Below are 22,894 nucleotides of genomic sequence, written 5' to 3'. Positions count from 1 at the left end.
CCATATACATAAATAAAGTTTGAGTTTACGTATTGCACTAGGATATAATGTGATTTGTTTGAATGTGTTTAGCATGTTGTACCACATAGTTGTGGCTAATTGTGTAAGGAATAAACCCAGCTGTATGTCACATTCTAAGTCCTAGGAAAAAAGCAGTGGCTAATCACTTCTGAAAAATATTGCCAAGAAATTTGCATGGACTTGTCCATGTAGTCATCAGGAGTCAATATTGACCTTGAAAGCATTAATAATAACCAATAGTTTGACATCTCATTCCTTCAATATAAATTTTTTCTCAATACTAAGTAGATACATATTCTTATTGCAAGTCAATATTTATTTAGGCATATTATTTCTATATCACTTCAACCATTGATTTTAAGAGATTTTAACTAGATGTAAAAGAAATTTTGGATTAAAACGATTCAATTCTTGAGAGTCAAACGTATAGGTAATTCTCACTTACTGATCACAGTTTGGACCAGCAACTCCATCACTAAGTGCTGTTGTCATTAAGCAGAAAATCATGTGACTCTGAACTTCACTTGTCATTTGGTTGTTAAACTAGTCATTGCAGTCATTAAGCAAAACATCATGTGATTGTGATGATTTTACTTCTGGGTTTTCCATTATAACTCTGCTTGTTGCAAGCCAGTTGGGAAATGCACAAATGGTAATCATGTAATTGTGGGACATAACGACAGTAATGAATGTGAAGATTGATTGCAAAGCTGTTTTTTAACACTGTTGTTATTTTGAACAGTTATTAAATGAAGCGGTCAGTAAGCACAGATTATCTATAATTTGAGATTTAAAAAGTATCGGGATAGAATCAAGTATGCTAACTGGATGACAGGTTAGTATATATATATTTTTAAAAAACTAAAAAATACTATCAGAAAATATTGCTAGACTTACTGAAGCTTCTGCTCTTACATATTCTACAAGTTTTAGAAAGTAGCTTCTGATACAATATTTATGGGAAAATAACACATGGATTTCTGAACAATGACTTTTTGGGTTATAGCAGTGTTGAATGGGTGGTAAAGAATCTGAAAAATCCAAAATTTCTTTTATATCTAGTAAAAACCTCTGAAAATCAATGGCTGAAGTGGTATAGAAGTAATATGCATAAATAAATATTGACTTGCAATAAGAATATGCATCTACTTAGTATTGAGAAAAAAATTGTACTGAGGGAATGAGATGTTAAATTGTCATTAATCAAGTAATGAGGTTGACATCCCATTTTTCTTTTTAAAAATGTAAGCAATGAAGATTATTTGAAATTCTGTGCAGAACAATAGAAATAAAATACTTAGTAGATTTATCTGGTGGAGATTAGAAACAGGCTGTAAAAATTCATTGTTTTACTTTGTCGCAATATAAGAATTTCTGAACTGGAAGATGGTCTTAGTTATTTGACAGTGTTCTCCATGACTGACAAAGGTTTTGTTTTTAATATTAGAGATTGTCTCAAAATGTGGGTGTTAAACGTTCTGAAATAACACAAGCAATGTAAGGAAAATGCAGTATAAATGTATTATAATAAAATATTAAGATTCTACATTAAAGCTTTATTTTTTTCCTTTAAAGGTAGCCTCAATTTTAAGATGATTCTGTCTCTAAAAAGAGAATATTATGCAGAAGAAAAATGCTAACTTCTTCCGTTATTGTCAGATGACTCTCCCATTAAATATTAACTTAATAAAATTAAATTCTCCTTATATTCCACTCTTCAGCTTGAAATAACAGTTTATAAAATAACAAAAACAAATAAGATGGACTTTAGGCTTACATTCACCTTCAGCTTGAAATAACAGTTTATAAAATAACAAAAACAAATAAGACGGACTTTAGGCTTACATTCAAAAAGTTACGATACAGAAGAAGAAGGCAATAGGACATAATAGAAAATGTTCCTTTTATTGGCTTATGATAGAAATGAGCTGCTTGGAAGGAGAGGTGATGTTTTACTTTTGCCTGCAATATACTATCTGGATGTTTTTCTGTTTTTAAAATGCTCTTGAGCAAGCTTTGCCCTTATAATTTGATTTAATTGTGTAAAAACTTAGCAAAAAGGCGATTATATATGATCATCTTAAGAAATTCTTGTACTTTATAGATTTTCATTACAAATGTTAAAATTCCTGTTTTAAAAATTCACATTGAAAAGTCTTGCTAATATCTGATTTATTTCAGTTTTATTCAGTTTATTTCAGTTTTACATAATACTTTGGGAAAAAGTAGCTCAATATGAAACACAGACTTCCAGTTGTCTGTCAACTTTATTTCACATAATGCCTCAAGGAAACATTCTTGAAAAAGAAAATGACATGATAAGCCATTGAAAACCCATTTTTTTGTGTAAGTATTTGTAAAGTTGCCATCACATTCCCCTGTCCCAATTCAAAAAGAAGGAAGAAACTGAGTCTTTGTTACCATGGATGGCTTGGCATGACCCCCATTGCTAAGGGTGACAAATAAAGGAGGAGGAAATGAGAAGACTGGCAGAATGATATAGTAGCGAATATGAGGCAGTCCAAAAGAGAAAGAAAATGTATGAATATATGTTTTAAAAGTGTATACATAATATGCACGTATTAGAGGCAGAATGAAATTAGACTATTTTTTTCCTGAAACAGAAACAGCTAACCTGAATGGACTTTATACACTATGAATGTGGCTCTATAGATTCTGGGATGTGAGTGGTACAGATCAAACATATTATTATATCAGAATTATGCATTTAGAGAAGAATTTTGTGTTTGACAGCTGAGATTCTATCTTTGATTTTGATTCAAATAATTGAATAAGTGACTTCCCCTTAATCTTTATTAGTTTGCCTTTTTGTTGTATGATGTATATCCAAATGACTGTTATTTTGAGATGATAACTATGGCATATATTCAGAATTCTAAATATGTCATAAAGATTGGAAGTTCCTGAAGTTAAATTCCTATTGCAATTGTCCCAAAGCAAGATTGTTGCCAAACATTCTGAATTATATTGACTAATCTTCTCATAGTCTAATTGTGCCACAGTCTGCGAGCAAATGGGCAAGCTATATCTTGCTGAAGTCTAAGGAACATATTTTAATAAAAACACTCCATGCTGCTTACACTCCTCCATGGTCACAAAGCCATCTGTTATGCAGGAAACCATTTCTATCTTTCCTGACTACAAATAAGGCAATTAGTCTCTGAACTGTGAACACAACCACCAGTATTTCCTATATTTGAAACTGAAACTAAATGATAGTTCTCTGTTCTCTGGTAATTCATTTAAAATTTTAAAAAAGCACCTTTCCATACCAACCAACAGATGCTCTTGTACTTATTATTTAGAAATTATTTATGCAACATTTTTTTAAAAAATACACATCAATAATAAAAATATAATTACAAAACCAGCAAGATAAAAATATATTCAGTTACATAACATACTAGAGTGAAAATAAGATGCTGGCTCAGTATATTTGATAAAGACAAAATATGGTCTGCAGCTCTTATCTAACCAGAATCTCTTTATCAATTAATAGGATTAAATGGAATTGTGTTCACATTGAAAGTCATAGCCTTGCAGGATTATGGGTAGGCCTAAAAGGATCCACAAATTTTTACTATTTTACCATTGCCAAAAAAAAGCACATTGGTTGTGAACTTTTAATTAATAAATTTGAGTCAATATATTTTACTAGATATAAATAAAATTATGCTGGAAATATATAACTAAATAAGCATTAAAGTATTTTGTAAACTTTTTCTTTTCTTTTTTTTCATGTATTTGCATGTATAGCTTATAAAGAAGTATGAGTTAGGAACACAAAAGGATATTTTATGTTTATGACACTGGAAGTAGCTGTATACAGTAAAGAATTTTGCAATACATATTAGTCCTTGTTTATTGTACATATTAAGGTAGATAAATGACAGTTTTAAACTATTTAGCTTACAGTATCAAATTCTGCTTTGTGTTACATTTTTGTTGTTGTTCAGTCGCTAAATTGTGTCTGATTGTTTGCAATTCCATGGACCATAGCACACTTGCCCCCCCCGTCCTCCACTGTCTCCCAGAGTTTGCCCAAATTCATGTTGATTGCTTCGATGACACTAACCATCTCATTCTCTGCCATTTCCTTCTCCTTTTGTCTTCAGTCTTTCTCAACATCAGGGTCTTTTCCAGATAGTCCTCTCTTCTCATGTGGTGGCCAGAGTATTTGAACTTCAGTATCTGCCCTTCCAAAGAACAGTCAGTTGATTTCCTTTAGGATTGACCAGTCTTTTCCAGCACCACAATTCAAAAGAATTTATTAATTCTTTGGTGCTCAGTCTTCTTTATGGTCCAGTTCTTGCAGCCATACATTACTTTTGGGGAAAACCATAGCTTTGACTATACGGACCTTTGTTGATAAGGTAATGTCTCTTCTTTTTAACATATTATCTAGGTTTGCAATAGTTTACTTCCCCAAAATAAGTGTCTTTTAATTTCATGACTGCAGTCCCTCTCTGCAGTAATCTTGGAGCTCAAGAAAATAAAATATGCCCCTGTTTTATCTCTTCCCTTTCTGTTTGCCAGGAAGTGATGGACCAGATGCTATGATCTCTGTGTGTGTGTGTGTGTGTGTGTGTGTGTGTGTGTACACACACACATATATATACACACATACATGTGAGTGTGTGTGGGAGAGGGAGAGAGAGAGAAGAGATTATTTCAAGCCAACTTTTGCACTCTTCACCCTCATCAAGAGACTGTTTATTTCCTCTTCACTTTCTCCCATTAGGTTGGTATCATCTGCATGTATGAAGTTGTTGATATTTCTCCCAGTGATCTTAATTCCGGCTTGTGATTCATCCAGTCCAGCATTGTACATGATGTACTCTGCATATAAGTTAAATAAGCAGACTTAAAACATACAGCCTTGTAGTACTTGTTTCTGTATTTTGAATCAATCAGTTGTTCCATCTCTGGTTCTGACTGTTGCTACAAGTTTCTCAGGAGCAGATAAGAGGGTCTAGTATTCCCATCTCTTTAAGAACTCGCTACACTTCGTTGTGATCTACACCAGGGCTTTTCAACCTTTTCACCTATTGTACCACTTTTAGGATATGGCAATATCCGAGTACCACCAGTCGCCTAGCAAGGTGTCAAAAACTTGATGAGTAAAAAAAGAAAAAAGTGATAAAGTACAGGTAGTCCTCGACTTACAACAGTTTACTTAATGACTGTTCGAAGTTACAATGACACTGAAAAAGTGGCCCCCAAGCCACAGCCGAGCAAAACACCTGCCTGCCCACCCGGCTACGCTCTTCCTCCTGTCCGAGATTTCCATTGTTGTGAGCATTTCTGTTGAGGTTTGGCAGCGGGGGTGGGGTGGGGGGTGTTTGGTTTTTATCCCCCCCATCTGCTGGGTGATTGCAACAGGTTTTGGTCACTTCACATGACCCTGGGACACTGTGACCGTCATAAATATGAATCAGTTGCCAAGCATCTGAATGTAAATCACAAAACCCTGGAGATGCTGCAACATTCCAGCTGATTGGTGCTTCTTCTGGGCTCAGCAGAAGCACCAAGATCAGCGCCGAGTCCAACTGTAGCCTGGCGCTGATCCTGGCACTTCCACTAAGCCCTGACAGCCCTGAAGAAGTGCCAATCAGCTGGAAAGCGGTACTGATCCTGGCGCTTCCGCTGAGCCCTGACAGCCCTGCAGCTCCAGCCGTCTCTCGCTCAGGCTTGTGCAGTGCTGCCACCGGTTCAGCTCATTCCCCTCCCCCACTACCACTTTTCTAGGATGGTCGCGTACCACCTGCCAGGTGCCAATGTACCACATGTGGTACCCGTACCACTGGTTGAAAAGCCCTGATCTACACAATCAAAGGCTTTAGCATAGTCAGTGAAGCAGAAGTAAATGTTTTTCTGGAACTCCCTTGCTTTCTCCACAATCCAGCGAATGTTGGCAATTTGATATCTAATTCCTCTGCCACTTTGAAACTCTGCTTGTACTCCGCCATAGTAGTTCTCGGTTCACATATTGCTGAAGCCTAGCTTGTAGGATTTTGAGCATGACCTTGCTCTTGTGAAAAGAGCGCAATTGAACATTCTTTGGCATTGTGTCATGTAGCAATAACATACATACAAGCTTGAAAAGTTTGAACTCCATTTTTATAGGTAGGCCTAGACTTATGATCATTGATTTAATTATGCTTTAAACTTGTGATTGTTTCAGAAAAAGTGACTTACTCCCTGCCTTGAAAGTCCAAATGTTGCATCCCCTTGTGATCTGATTGCAGTTTGAGTGGTTGGGAACCAACCAATAACTTGCAGTCACATGAATCATGATTTGCAACCTTCCTAGTTGACTTGCAACAAGCAAAATTAATTGAGGAAGCTGGATTCACTTAAGTGTGTGATTCACTTAATGATCATATGATTTGCTTAATAACTTTGGTGATTTGCTTAATGACTGAAGTAACAATAGTTGTCAAATTGAGTCTGGCTATGTGAGGAGTGCTTAACAACTACATCAATTGAAAACCAAAATTCCAGTCCCAATTGTGGTTGTAAATCGAAAACTACCTTTTCCCCAATAATTTTTATTAAGAATTATATTGAACAGATACAATTAATACAATAACATAATACAAAAAATAAATTATATTTAAAAGTTCATAAAATCCTCCCAAAAAGGGACAAAAAACTAAGAAGAAAATTTTATTTCTTCCTCAGCAAGTATAATCAACTTATTGTATCAACTTATAATAAACATTAACAGCTTAACTATAGCTTAAAACAGAGTTCCCCAACATTTCCAGCTTTGCGGATTGATGGGGGAGAGGGGAAGGTTCTGCACAAGTATGACGTGGCAAATGACGTGCATTTGTGCGAGTGGCATGCACGCCGCCTGCCACTCATGCAAATGGAGCTTGCCCGCTGCTGAGGCAAGTGAGGATATGTGCATGCTTGCCAGTTGTTTCTGCAAACCAGTTGCAATCCCCTCACGAACCACAACCAACCAAATACATCATCATTCCATACCTCACCCCATTTTCTATGAACCTCTCTAAATCTTCAGCTGTCCTAATTAATCAACAATAGTCCAATAAGAGTTAAATACTTAACAACGTAAGTATATAATTCCCCTTTTCATTTAATCTAAACCTATCAGGCAGGAAAGCTACATCTAAACGTGAAAATCCAATTAAACTGATTTATTGCAACTCGTGCCTATATGCACAGGAATATTCTCAATCAGCTAAAAGTTAGATAAGGGACAATGTAATTCAAGGTGGGGTGAGGGGGGTTGGACGTAGTGGCTAGAGATACTAGGCTGATCACTTTTTAAAACTTGCCCCAGCTTCTGCCATTCCTTACCCATAAAGTCCCTCTCATCACTCTGTTCAAAAAATCTAATCCCAATTTAACAATAACAAAATCACAAAAATTAAAAACTGTTAAACATTACCAGAAATAGTAACCCCTTCTTTACATATCAAAAATAATAACCTGCATATTGCAAACTAATTCATTACACCCAGTTGAACCTTAGAAAAAAAAAATTAAGCATCACCAGAACTAACAACTCATTATTTAAGCCTAATCAAATAAACCAATTTTGTATTTTTTTGTCCCTTCCTCACAGCCATTCTTAAGTCCCATAAAGTTCTAGCTCCTGATTTCTTGTACTATCTTTGTCTCTTCTCTTGGAGTTCTTGTTTTCTTTATCCAAGTCCACTTATAATTTTAGTGTAGTATTACATTCCAATTTAACAGGGTAATCTGTATCGCTAGTTTGATGCATCATTGATATATCTTTTTACATTTTTAAATAATCATCCAATTTTATTTTAAAATCCAGAATTCTTGTCCACCATAAAGTCTGTTTCGCTGATCAAGAGGATTTGTTCTTCAGTAACAGCCTTTGGTTCCAGTATGATGTTAAATAGCTTGAACACTTCTTGAGTCCACAGATTAAATGCTTCATTTAAAGTAGTAATTTGGAGACCTTTAATGCAGGGCTTTTCAACCAGTGGTACAGGTACCACCTGTGGTACATTGGCAGCTGGCAGGTGGTACGCGACCATCTTAGAAAAGTGGTAGCAGGGGAGGGGAATGAGCTGAACCGGTGGCAGCACCGGACAAGCCTGAGCGAGAGATGGCTGGAGCTGCAGGGCTGTCAGGGCTCAGCAGAAGTGCCAGGATCAGTGCCACTTTCCAGCTGATCGGCGCTTTTTCGGGGCTGTCAGGTCTCAGTGGAAGTGCCAGGATCAGCACCAGGCTCCAAGTGGAGCTCGGCGCTGATCCTGGTGCTTCTGCTGAGCCCTGAAGAAGCACCAATCAGCTGGAAAGCAGCACTGATCTTAGCACTTCTGCTGAGCCCAGAAGAAGCGCCAATCAGCTGGAATGTTGCAGCATCTCCAGGGTCTTGTAATTTACATTCAGATGCTTGGCAACTGATTCATATTTATGACGGTCACAGTGTCCCAGGGTGAAGTGAAGTGACCAAAACCTGCTGTAACCACCCAGCAGATGGGGGGAATAAAAACCAAATACCCCCCTACCCCACCTTCGCTGCCAATCCTCAACAGAAATGCTCACAACAATGAAAACCTCGGACAGGAGGAAGAGTGCCGCCGGGTGGGCAGGCAGGTATCTTGCTCGGCTGTGCCTTGGAGGGCACTTTTTTCAGTGCCATTGTAACTTCAAACAGTCACTAAGCGAAATGTTGTAAGTCAAGGACTACCTGTACCTTATCACTTTTTTCCTTTTTTGGGGGGTCATCAAGTTTTTGACACCTAGCTAGGCGACTGGTGGTACTCGGATATTGCCGTATCCTAAAAATGGTACAATGGGTGAAAAGGTTGAAAAGCCCTGCTCTAATGATCAACCTTCGAAGTCTTGTTAGCAATTTGAAATGTAAAAAGAAATGTTTTTCCAACACGTAATCCCAAAGACGCTTTTTCACAAGGCAACTGGACTTTCTTGTTTTTCCTTTGAAGACATTTAGCTTCTCATTCAAGAAGCTTCTTCAGCTCTGAGCTCTGAATGAGCTTCTTGGATGAGAAGTGAAACATCTTTGAAGGGAAAAGGAAGTCCAGTTGCTCATATTAAGGGACTTCGAATTTTGCTATCCCCCCCCCCATTTTTGAAAGTTCACTGACCAGTTAAAGTGTATTTGCATGTTTGTAAATTACTTAAAACATTCATAGATCTGAAATTTAATCTATGTTTATTTTTATAAATCTTCAGCATAGAATATTAGTATGTGACTTTAATTCTTTCTTATGGAAAGATAAAAAGCATTTCTTAAAGCTACTCATTAAAAATATTGGCAGAAGCTGGAAAGATTCCATAATGACTTAACATAATTTATTTGAATAATTTCATTTAATAAGCGTGCTCTTGCTAATATCATCTAAAACAGATCAATTTGATTTTTATATGATAGCTAAAATTTAAAGAAGCATCCGTACTATGGAAATGGAAATAACATTTTGATTTCTGATAATAGAAATTTATTATGAATTGAGCGTGTGAATATGATCTGTACATGAAAATATAAACTTAAATATGTTCTTATGTAGTTGCTCAATTCTGTTATCTTTTGAAAACTCATTGTGTCTTTTGAAGGAGGATGAAAGTGAACAATAATGAAACATTTTTATTGAGACAATAGTTTGTAATGTTAACTGATTATGATTATTAGTTGCAATTGTAATATTCTAATCCAAATATTTCATTAACTTTGTTAATATATAGTCATATTTAATATTTAATATTGTTTATTTACTTATTGCAGATAGGATTCATCCAATCAGTGCAAAATTTTCATATATACACTTTTTATTATTGATTATTCCAAGCAACAGTATCTGGCTTACTTAGGATCCAGTCTGCAACAGTGGTCCAGTATATTGTTATTTATTTAATGGTTAGGCTTGTCCTCATTGGTAACAATTGGAAATGAGTTCCAATGAAATAATTGTGCTTAAAATTGTACTTTAATCCACATTAGATATTAATTTCTTTCTCAGTATTAAAGTCAAAGTGCACTTTGTTTGCTTAAAGAGCTGTACAAACCTTGCTGTTTAGTCGCTAATACAAGATTATTCTGTATGCATTCTGAGATAAAATTTTGAGGAATAATTAAAATACTGTTTAACCATTGTTTAAAAGTATTATGTTTGTCAGAATTTATTTCAATATTTAAAATTAAACTTTGAGTAACTGTAATTGATACACTGCCTTTTTTTCTTTCAGAATCATGGAACAATTGATCTGGAACACCCACGTTTATTGCAATCATGAGGATTTAAGAACTGAAAATAATTTTGAACTTTGGAGATAAAATTTTAGTATGTGGCATCATTTTTAAGAATGAGTGTTGCACCCAATTGTGTTGGTGAATACAGAAGGATGAGAAGAACACTATGATGGCAAAGAACAAAGAGCCTCGTCCCCCAGCCTATGCTGTTAGTGTGGTTGGACTTTCTGGGACTGAAAAAGACAAAGGAAACTGTGGAGTTGGAAAATCATGTTTGTGCAATAGATTTGTGCGGTCAAAAGCAGATGAATATTACCCTGAACATACCTCTGTGCTTAGCACAATTGACTTTGGTGGTCGTGTTGTTAATAATGATCACTTTTTATATTGGGGTGATGTAATACAGTGTGGAGAGGATGGAGTAGATTGCAAAATTCATGTTATTGAACAAACTGAGTTCATTGATGATCAGACATTTCTGCCTCATCGTAGTACAAACTTACAACCTTATATAAAGCGTGCAGCTGCAACCAAATTGCAGTCAGCAGAAAAACTTATGTATATTTGCACAGATCAACTTGGATTAGAACAAGACTTTGAGCAAAAGCAAATGCCTGAAGGAAAGCTAAGTATCGATGGATTTTTATTATGTATTGATGTAAGCCAAGGATGCAATAGGAAGTTTGATGACCAACTTAAATTTGTAAATAACCTCTATATTCAGCTTTCAAAATCTAAAAAACCTATAATTATAGCAGCAACTAAATGTGATGAGTGTGTGGACCATTATTTACGAGAAGTTCAGGCTTTTGCTTCAAATAAGAAGAACCTTCTTGTAGTAGAAACATCTGCAAGATTCAATGTCAATGTGGAGACGTGTTTCACTGCACTGATACAAATGATGGATAAAACTCGTGGCAAGCCTAAAATAATCCCTTATTTAGATGCCTATAAAACACAAAGACAAGTTGTTGTAACATCAACTGATAAGTTTGAGAAACTTGTGCATACTGTGAGAGACTATCATGCCACATGGAAAACTGTTAGTAACAAACTGAAAAATCATCCTGATTATGAGGATTACATTAATTTAGAGGGAACAAACAAAGCCCAGAATACATTTTCAAAACACATTGAGCAGCTTAAGCAAGAGCATATAAGAAAAAGAAGAGATGAATATATTAATACATTACCAAGAGCTTTTAACGCACTTCTGTCAAACCTCGAAGAGATCGAACATTTGAGTTGGCCTGAAGCTTTGAAATTAATGGAAAAAAAACAAGATTTCCATTTATTCTTTGTGGTGCTGGAAAAAACGCCCTGGCATGAAACTGACCATATAGACAAAATAAATGACAGGAGAATTCCATTTGACCTTTTGAGCACACTTGAAGCTGAAAAGGTATATCAAAATCATGTGCAACATTTAATATCAGAAAAAAGGAGAGTTGAAATGAAGGAAAAGTTCAAAAAAACACTTGAAAAAATTCAGTTCATTTCTCCTGGGCAACCTTGGGAGGAAGTTATGTGTTTTGTAATGGAAGATGAAGCTTTTAAATATATTACAGAAGCTGACAGTAAAGAAGTATATACTAGGCATCAACGAGAAATAGTCGAAAAAGCCAAAGAGGAATTTCAGGAAATGCTGTTTGAACATTCAGAACTCTTTTATGACCTGGATTTGAATGCAACACCTAGTTCTGATAAAATGAGTGAAATACATGCAGTTCTTAGTGAAGAGCCTAGATACAAAGCTTTACAGAAACTTGCACCTGATAGAGAGTCACTTCTGCTTAAACATATAGGTTTTGTATATCATCCCACTAAAGAAACATGTCTCAGTGGCCAAAGCTGTATGGACATTAAAGTGGAACATTTACTCGCTAGAAGCCTCCTGCAATTGGACCATGGTCGTTTAAATTTTTATCATGATAGTGCCAACATCGATAAAGTTAATATTTTCATTTTGGGTAAAGATGGTCTTGCACAAGAATTGGCAAATGAGATTCGGACACAGTCTACTGATGATGAATATGCCTTAGATGGGAAAATATATGAACTTGATCTCAGACCAGTTGATGCTAAGTCACCTTACCTTCTAAGCCAATTATGGACTTCAGCCTTCAAACCTCATGGATATTTCTGTGTGTTTAATTCAATTGAATCACTTAATTTTATTGGTGAATCCATTGGAAAAATCAGGACTGAAGCTTCTCAGATAAGAAGAGACAAGTATATGGCTAACCTTCCATTTACTCTAATATTGGCCAATCAACGAGAAAGTGTTAGCAAAAATTTACCTATTCTGAGACATCAGGGACAGCAGTTAGCAAACAAGTTGCAGTGTCCTTTTATCGATGTACCTGCTGGTACTTATCCACGTAAATTTAATGAAGCTCAGATAAAGCAAGCATTGAGGAATGTTCTGGATGCAGTTAAACACAATTTTGATGTTGTAAGTCCTATTCCTTCAATTAAAGATCTTTCAGAAGCTGATCTAAGAATTGTTATGTGTGCTATGTGTGGAGATCCATTCAGTGTAGATCTTATTCTTTCTCCATTCCTTGATTCTCATTCTTGTAGTGCTGCTCAAGCTGGTCAGAATAATTCCCTGATGCTGGATAAAATTATAGGTGAAAAACGGAGGCGAATACAAATTACAATATTATCATATCATTCGTCAATTGGTGTAAGAAAAGATGAACTTGTTCATGGCTATATTCTAGTTTATTCTGCTAAACGGAAAGCATCTATGGGAATGCTTCGAGCATTTCTTTCAGAAGTGCAAGATACTATTCCTGTACAATTAGTAGCTGTTACAGACAGTCAGGCAGACTTCTTTGAGAATGAGGCTATCAAAGAATTGATGACTGAAGGTGAACATATAGCAACTGAGATTACTGCTAAATTTACAGCTCTGTATTCGTTATCTCAATATCACCGTCAGACTGAAGTTTTCACCTTGTTCTTTAGTGAAGTTTTGGAGAAGAAAAACATGATTGAAAATTCTTATATCTCTGAGAGTACACGAGAGACAACACACACAAATGAAGATGTTTTCTTGCATTCTCCTAGAGCAAGTTCTCTTGCTTACAACTGTTACCCAGATTCAGAAGATGATACTGAAGCCCCACCTCCTTATAGTCCAATTGGAGATGAGGTACAGTTACTTCCAACACCCGATCGCTCAAAATACCGTTTGGATGTAGAAGGTAATGAATATCCCATTCATAGTACACCTAATTGTCATGATCATGAACGCAACCACAAAGTGCCTCCTCCTATAAAGCCAAAACCAATTGTAACCAAGACAAATGTGAAAAAACTGGATCCAAATCTATTAAAAACCATTGAGGCAGGTATTGGTAAACAATACCCCAAAAAACAAACTAGAATGATTTTGGCACCATCTGATGATCTTGAACAGTCTGATAACTATGCTGAACCTATAGACACTATTTTTAAGCACAGGGGTGTTGCTGATGATACCTACATAACTCCAGAAGATAGTCAGAATCGTATGATTAAATTTAGAAATTCCTCTATTATAAATAATGCCCAAGGAGATGAAGAAAATGGATTTCCTGACAGAATTTTAAAGACCCATGGAGAAAGAAGGCCTTCAAAATATAAATATAAATCTAAAACGTTGTTCAGCAAAGCCAAATCTTACTATAGAAGAGCACATTCAGATGCAAGTGATGATGAAGCTTTTACAATGTCTAAAACAAAAAGAAAAGGAAGACATCGTGGCAGTGAAGAAGATCCACTTTTATCCCCTGTGGAAACATGGAAAGGTGGCATTGATAACCCTGCAATTACATCTGATCAAGAGCTGGATGATAAAAAGATGAAGAAGAAAACCCAGAAAGTGAAAGAAGACAAGAAAGTAAGTTTTAAAAATGTTTTAAATACAGTCAAAATGCTGCTTTTTTGAGACATGCATAATTTGTCAGCATTACAGAATGATATATAAACTGTATGATATAAATGGGTTTCATTTCTGGTCCTTGCAACTTTAGCAGCATTAACTATTTGGCTTAAACTTGTTTCTTATTGAATCTTATTGAATCGTGGTTTAGAAAAAAAATGCCATTTGTTACCATATGAAGCAACTTTAAAAGCACAAGGTTAGCAAAAAGTGTGTTTGAAATTAGAAAACAGTTGATTGTGATGATACCCAAGTAAATTTTCTGAGAAAATAATTTGGCGTTGAACCAGTTAAAATTTATTAGCCCAATTGACTACTTTTTTCTTTTACTATTAAGTGACAAACCTTTGTTTCCTTATAGACATTTTATTACCCAACCAGGTAACATCATCAGTAAATGTGGGGTTAATTCTCTGTTTATTTACAGTAGCTTGCCCTATCAGTTTTGATGGGTTTCTCCTTAATATTTTTTCCACTTAATTCTTGCATTAATACATTAACATTTACATTAAATTGGTGCTGAATACAAAACTCAGATTATCATTTGTTTTTATCTTTATTCAAAGTAGCAAAATAGGTTCTAGGTATTAAGTGCAAAATTTTTATTGCTACTTTATTGTTGGATAATGTTCAGGAGATTCTGTAGTATTGTATATGTCAAAGAAAGTTACAGATGAGCATCTGAATTATCATTTTTATTTTGAACTGAATGTATATAATGCAAACATTTAAAGGATATAGGAAAACAGACTTCCAAAATTCAACATATTTGTATTTATTATAAGCAACACCTAGATATGCATTTATGAATGAAGGGAGTTGGATTTATTTCTTTAAAAGACAAATCAGTGTGTGCTTAATTGGATTAATGGTATTTTTCTTAAATACGGAACTCATTTGCATATTTTATGAAGTGTCTAGTATTTGGTTTTGGAAAAATATTTGTTCAGAAGAACTTTTTTTTCTGTGGAGAAATGTTTTATTGTGACTAAAAAGTGAAACTTTTCATCATCTAGATCAGGGGCCCCCAACCTTTGGGGCACCAGGCACCGGTTCTGTGGAGAGAGGTTTTTCTGTCGACCGGAGGGGGCATGGTTTTGCAGGCTGCTTGCATGGCCTGGTTTCTGGCATACCATGGACTGGTGCCATTCCATGGATCGGGGTTGGTGAACCCTAATTTAGACAGTATTTTCTAGTGTTTCCCAGGCATTGTTTGTACCTTTAATAGATTTGCTTGATTGAAGTGGGGTTTTAAAATTGTTGTGCCTTAAGTAAAATCGATAGACAATGAGATAAAAGAATGTGATATACATAAAAAGTCGCTTCGAGTTGCCTCACAGTGAGATGACCAGCAAAGATTTAATACAAATAATAAGTAAGTAAAGCAAGGGATTTATCTTTTCAGATTTTACACTTCCTATACAGTTATTTTTTTTAATCTTGAGCACAGGAATAATTTATGAAGATTAGGAAACCAATATTTATTTAGAAAACATTAATACATTTTAAACAATGTATTTTAAGATACAGTCTTAGAAATGGGCCATAGCCCTGCACTGTTTTTATCTTAACTTAGCAGCTGTTAAGATTCACAACAGCTGTGTGTGTTGTCAGGAATAAAATTGAAATGAGTAATATTCATATCATTTAAATTGTGTATTCCCGATATTGCATAAAATGCATGTGTGTGTGTATGTGTGTGTGTGTGTGTGTGTGTGTGTGTGTATGAGAGAGAGAGAGAGAGAGAGAGAATATTAATATGTATAACACACATATAAAATGCATACACACACATATACCCAACACACACCAAGCTGGTTGAGGTGAAAGAATAACTAGTATCTCTGGAAGAAAATATTTAAAATTTCCTGGTATATTAAAATGTGTCAGTTGGCCATAAATGTTTTTTTCCCTGCTTTATTTGAATGGAATAACATTGTTATCAAGTTGCATGGCTTGTGAGATTAAGTACAAAGATACAATAGTAATCTTGTTTAACTCATATTAAAAATAATCAAGATATTCACTATTAAAAATGTAATTTTAAAAAAAATCAATGGAATTGAATATTTAAAATATGCCATAATTTATGAGCCAATATTTTAATTTATTAATTTGTAGAAATGACAAAAGGTCTTTAAATTTAGGACTGTTTATTCAAATAGCCTTTTAATGGTTCAATAAACTGATAAGTACCTAACATCAGAAAATTCCAAGTTTGAATATTTTTAGTTGGTAAAGTCTTCACAATTTTTGGTATTTGACAAGCTGATACTGGTGGAATTTGCTTTCTATTTTCTGACAATACCATTGCTATAACAATTCTTTAACCATTTTAATTGTATTATATGAGATACTATTTTTATATATCATGCCTTTTATATGTGTATTTTGAAGGTTGAAGCATAGCATTCTGTTCCAGAAGATAAGGAGAATTTATATTATGTCTGATTACATCTCATATTAATGTGAGCAGATATAATGAGAATATAAAAGTAAAAAGCTGAGGTGGTATGTTATTATCTTATTCTAATGTACCAAAGTCGGAAGTGAATGCATTTTATAATTTCAATCCAAAAGGCAAAAAAGCTTATAATAAGCTTTCACAGTCTTCTTTCGTAACTGAAATGCTTGAGATTTTTTTATTTTGTCATACAGTGTTTTTTTGGGGCAGGGATATTTTTTATATATTATCCACAGTAACAATTGTTCAGGTTGAGTGGTTATATAAATCTTCTAAATTAATAAACAAATCTGTCCAACAAAAGCTTACATATAGGACATGAGCATTAAGTAGTATGAAGTTCATAAATAAGGATTAGATGTGGGATGAGAAGTAGCATTCAGGTAAATAGTACTTTGGTTATGTTGTCCTCAACAGTAATTTTGTGAATAAGAAACTAACCAGTAGCTATTTTCTACATCATGCTCTGAGAAAGATTCAGAATCCTTGCCCTGGAACAGACAGATGTAGGATATTGTTAATAATATACCTTCAAAATGAAGATTGTAATATGAAAACTTGCCTTTCTAATAACATGTAGTTATTAGGGAATGTTTATTTCAATAGCTAATATTCTTGACCATAAATGCTGTTTTATTGTAGCAAAAAAAGAAAACAAAGACATTCAATCCGCCAACTCGTAGAAACTGGGAAAGTAATTACTTTGGGATGCCCTTACAAGATCTGGTTACACCTGAAAAACCTATTCCTCTCTTTGTTGAGAAGTGTGTGCAATTTATTGAAGATACAGGTAAGAAACATATTTAAATATTTATTCTTGCTGTTAAATAATTTTGAAAGTCTTGTTCCTCTTTAGAACTTTATATTATTTTAATAAAGAAATAATGTGAATTAAAGACTATTTACACTGATTTTTATAAGAAAAAATATAAAGTATTTTTTTCTCTTAAATACATCAGTGTGGTTTTTAATTCACATTATTATTTCTTTATTAAACAATATAAAGTTCTAAATGAGGAACAAGTAAGACTTTCAAAATTACATAACAGCAATTAATTGATTCTGGTAAAAAACAAAATTTTGCCCAAAGCCACACATTTGTTTCTAAAATATTAACTAGTTGGCTGCTCAAATGTAGTGAAGGGACAAAAAGAGATTTGTTCTTTACCTGCATACAGTGGCATTAAATGTTTGTGAATCTTTTGCATTTTAAATCTTTTAACATAAATATGACCTAATCTAGCCTTTAGTACTTCCACACAAGTCTTAAAACTAAATAAAGAAAACCCAATTTAACAAATGAATCAAAAAATACTTGCTCATTTATTTGTTGAGGAAAACAATCCAAATTGTATTAGAGCATGAAAGATTTGTTGAGCTTGCAAAAATAATTTTTAAAAGCCTGTTTTTTTTAAAAAAAGATACTAAATATAGGTACTCCTCATGACTGCCATTGCTAAGCAATGAGGTGGTAAAGCACAATATCATAATGACTGCATTACTTAGCGATGGTAGTGCTGGTTGCCATCATAACTTTAAGACTGCATGGATCATTAAGCCAGGAAGAGGCAAAGTCCTACGCAAAGAATGCAGGAGGTGTGCAGGGGTGCTGTGGGAGGATGGATGCAATGAATGCTAGGTAGTGTCGCATGTTATTGAGGGCTACAAACAGGCATTGTGGACTGCAGGCAAATATGTATTTCAGGTGGTGCTACAGATATTCTGGTCCCTATTAGTGTCAATGACTATCTGTAATAAGTAGATAAAGTTCGCAGGACTGCAAAATTCTCTTTTTATGTACCCTATGAAGGTGGACCAGGTCATCAGTTCCTCACTTTCAGTTTTCAGTCAAAGAAAGGAAATATACTTCCATTTTCTGAAACACATTATCATGTATTGAAATAAGGTTGACACCTTTACCTTCTGCCACAATATCACTTAGGTTACATCTATAGATTATGAATGGCCACATACACTTTTAATATTAAAGTATAATTGCATTCATGTTTTTTTGCATTTCACTGTCCCTGATCTCATAAATTATAAACAGATGAAGATAATATATTTAATATTCATACAATTTTTGCTGGAAGATTTTTTTTTACTAAGTGATTTCCATCCTTTGATCTTTTCTTCCTTTTCCCAAAGGTCTGTGTACTGAAGGTCTCTATCGTGTTAGTGGTAATAAAACAGATCAAGACAATATTCAAAAGCAATTTGACCAAGGTAATGGGGATCTTTGTTATGATTACATAGTTATAACTAGGTAAGGTTTTAGTGCAGTCTTTCAAAATCTTCTGAGATACTCATTCTAGTAACTAATCATAGAAATTGAATAAGGTGAATATATAAATGTATTAAAAACTAGTTTGATATGTTAGCTGTATGTGTTGGTATGCTGATGTATAATACTTTTTTTTTCTGGGTTCATGTGTTATCATCTGAAAATTCTACCACTTATTATATGTTACTATCGGAGTATAACACAATGAAATTGCAATAGAAGCAAGAGCCAAAACCAAATATACATAGCAGCCTTCAGACATGCATGTTTTTTCCTCTTCCATTGTGGTAACTTCATATAGGCAGAAGAATCTTTTCATTTTCTTGAGCTTTCATTATATTTTAGCCTCAGAAGTCAAAGGAATACAGAAGCTTAACTATCTTCTCCTCCCACATACTAGGCCCAGCCCCTCTCCTCTCCTGCCCTCCCCTAGATAAAGCAGTTGCTAAGTAGAAAATCACTTGACTGCATCCCTGCTTATCACCCAAAACTAAAAAGAATAATCAATTTCACAATTCTGGCTTTTGTTTGGCTTTTAATCATACTCCCATCCTTTTGAATGCTCACCTCAGTGCTGGATAATGAACAAGAAGGGAAATTAATGTTTATTTTTGCATTCCTTGGAGAGAAATGGATTAGAAAAGAGTAACCAGGCACACCATGAAGAATACACAATGAAAGCAGTGTGCTGGTTGGTGCTGGCAGCTGAGAGTCCCAGCCCATTCTCAGTGAAAGTTTTCCTCAAAGCAAATTTGGCATGCTTCTTTCTCCTCCATCCCCACTGTTGCCTAATGTGCTCTGGCAATTTCCTATCCTCTTCCCCCTTCACATGCCAATAGCAATCCCTCTTCTCCCTGTCTCCCTCAAAAAGAAGGGTCCTGCCAAGTGATTTCTGTAGGCAATGTCTCCCTCCCTCACCACAGAGAAAGAGAGATTGGAAACAGGATTAGAAGAGAGTACAGTGAGCAGACACACAGTGGGGGATACACCAGCTGTATTGCATTATGTATTCCCTGTTATGTACCTGCTTACTCTTTTCTAATCATTTCTTCATTCTCTCCATTTTTCAAGGGGTGGCGTGAGAGAAAAACAACAGATTAGATAACAGGACAATGCATACTAACTATAATGGCAATCATATGACTGACAGACCATGTGAATGTCATAAGTGCTTGTAAATTAGTTGTAAAATTGTTTTTTCAACACCATTGTAATTTTGGTCCCCGAATAAGTTGTTGATATCTGTAGTTCTGAAAAAAATAAATTAAATGGTCACTCAGAAGCTTAATGAAAATCTCACAACAAAAAATAATACCTGCAGGAAGTAGATGTCATTGTAAACCAGTGGTTCTCAACCTTTTTAATGCCGCGACCCCCAACCGGTCATAAGTCGAGGACTACTCAACCAGTCATAAGTCGAGGACTACTCAACTGGTGCAGCACTGTTTGCAGAATGGGACTTTTGCTGGGCTCAGCAGGGCAGAGACAGCCTGGACAATTCCTATTGGCTTTTGAAAGCCAATAGAATTAGACTCTATTCAAGAGAGTCTATTCTATTGGCTTTCAAAAGCCAATAGAATAAAAGGGAGTAGCACAGCTAAGGAAAAGGGGAAAAAATGGCGGACTGCATTGTTTGGCGACCCCCGTGAAATGGTCGTTCAACCCCAAATGGGGTCCCGACCCACAGGTTGAGAACCACTGTTATAAATAGTAGACAGAAGCCCACAACTACAGAAAGGCTGTCAGAAGAAAGTAACATGACGTTGACAAAAGATGCTTAGAACAATCAAAATAGCTTATTTAAATATATTTTAAATGAAATTAAAAAGAAAATATTCCATATAACTTCAGATTTGATTGCCTAAATTTGAAGGTCATGATGAAATTACGTTATAAATTTTGAAGAAGCTTGTTTATGGTTTGTCTGAACATTTATGTATCATATTTGAAAAATCTTGGGAAAAGAAATTCCAAATGACTGGGCAAGAAAAAAGATGCTTTAAAAAAATAGGAAAGTGAGTTCCAAGGAATAGCATACTAATCTTGAGACTTACCTGTAAAATATCTAAAGCAGATCATAAATTCATTGATTTTAAACAGTTTTCTGGTTCCTCATCAAACCAGAGTCAGGCATATGTGGTTTGCCACAAAATTCAGTCCTTGGTTCTGTACTCATTAATAAGTTAAGCATTTCCTTCATTAATGTTATCAGATTTGTAACTGATACAGAATTGTGTGGGACAACTAATCCACTAGCAATCTTCATAAATTAGAAAAATAAGAGTGAAATTTAACAGAGAAATACAAAATTCTTCACATAGGAAACATAAAACCCATAGATATAGGAAAGGCTTAGTAATAATACTTATGAAAGAAAATTTAAATTGAAAATTAATGATTTTTTTGTGCTTATAGTGAATGAATTCTCTTGAGAAATTTATAGTAGAACTTTTTGCATTGCTAATACACTGTTTCATACTGCTTTGTAGATCATAATATTAGTCTGGAATCTATGGATGTAACAGTAAATGCTGTGGCAGGAGCTCTTAAAGCTTTCTTTGCAGATCTCCCAGATCCTTTAATTCCTTATTCACTGCATCCAGAATTAGTTGAAGCATCAAGTAAGTAATTTCTTTTTTTCTTTTCATGGAGTACATGTTATGGATAACCATTTTCTGTCTCTTACCTATACTCTGTATTAGGTTATTCATTTCAACCTGTTGGGTGCCTTCTGAAGATTTATGGTTTTTTTCCCTTATATTTCCCATTTCAGGATTTCTTTTATATGCCTTTATAGTTAGGTAATATTCCAGGTAACCACAGAAAGTTTCACATACAAACTTTTGACTGATTAACCCTTCTACTCTAAACACCATCTTGCCCTGTTATATTTTATTATTTGTATTTTTACTATACTATACTAAACTGAACTAGTAAACTCTGCCTATTTAAGGGGTGAAATAAAACTTCTCTGCCCCCCAGTGAAATGGACTTCATTGCTAGCATAATTGCACTATTGTTTGAAGTCTTCTACAGATCCTGCACAATGCACATCTCCCAAGGATTGTCATTCATGGAGACAGCAGAGGAGAAATTAGCAATTTGTTCACATACATTTATTCAATAGAAAATTCTCTAAAATAGCAATAGCACTTAGACTTATATACCACTTCACAGTGCTTTACAGCCCTCTCTAAGCGATTTACACAGTCAGTATATTGCTCCAATACCAACCTTGGAAGGTTGGAGGACTGAGTCAACCTTGAGCCACTCAGAATCAAACTCCTGGAGTGAGCAGTGAGTTAACCTGCAGTACTGCATTCTAAGCACTACGCCACCATGGCTCTTACGTTACTTCAGATTTTTTCCTTCAAATGTTTACCCACTCATCAGGAAAGAAATCAGCTTTATTACTGTCCCCTATATATGAGAAAAACGTAATGACTGGCTATTACATTAACATAGGTTAACATACCAGCACATACTAGGTCCCAAAAGTAGAAATAGTGCACTGATCTGATATATGCTTATTATTTGAAAAAAAAAATATTTTATTTTTTCAGAAATTCTTGATAAGACTGAAAGGCTCTATGAATTAAAGGAAATTGTGAAAAAGTTCCATCCAGTGAATTATGAAGTGTTCAAATATGTAATAACTCATCTCAACAGGTATTTTCTTTGCCAAATATAAATTACAGATAAATAACTTCATTAATATTTGTCAGAAAGATTAATCATATTAACCTGCTATGCATAAAGATGCTTGCATGAAACATTACGTCCCTTTATGCAAGATGGTCGATAAATGTAATAAATAATAATAATAAAACTGTAAATTAGAAAGAACTATGAAAGCCTTATCCATATTTCTGTAGCATATGGGTATTACAATGTTGTCCATTGATGTAAGGCATCATTACATGAAATGTTTTAATGAATCAGTGTGTTGGTGTA

At 34.7% G+C, this 22,894-nt stretch overlaps 1 protein-coding gene across 5 annotated transcripts in view; it reads left to right on the top strand.

Annotated features, from left to right (window-relative positions):
- ARHGAP5 (Rho GTPase activating protein 5) overlaps nucleotides 1–22,894 on the top strand; it is a 39,302-nt gene that overhangs the window by 11,432 nt on the left and 4,976 nt on the right. For all 5 annotated transcript variants that reach the window (XM_039351883.1, XM_039351881.1, XM_039351880.1 and 2 more), the window contains 5 exons: nucleotides 10,258–14,150; nucleotides 17,299–17,446; nucleotides 18,805–18,882; nucleotides 21,430–21,561; nucleotides 22,504–22,609. In XM_039351883.1, coding sequence (XP_039207817.1) covers nucleotides 10,428–14,150; nucleotides 17,299–17,446; nucleotides 18,805–18,882; nucleotides 21,430–21,561; nucleotides 22,504–22,609 — 4,187 coding nt within the window. In that variant the 5' untranslated portion in view covers nucleotides 10,258–10,427. The remainder of the gene's footprint in view (nucleotides 1–10,257; nucleotides 14,151–17,298; nucleotides 17,447–18,804; nucleotides 18,883–21,429; nucleotides 21,562–22,503; nucleotides 22,610–22,894) is intronic.

Source organism: Crotalus tigris, unplaced genomic scaffold, assembly GCF_016545835.1.
Source record: "Crotalus tigris isolate CLP2741 ecotype Arizona unplaced genomic scaffold, ASM1654583v1 scf7180000018371.15429387391:27106975, whole genome shotgun sequence".
Lineage (NCBI taxonomy): Eukaryota > Metazoa > Chordata > Lepidosauria > Squamata > Viperidae > Crotalus > Crotalus tigris.
The sequence above is the reverse complement of the archived record's forward strand: the minus strand, read 5'-3'. Positions and strand labels throughout refer to the sequence as shown.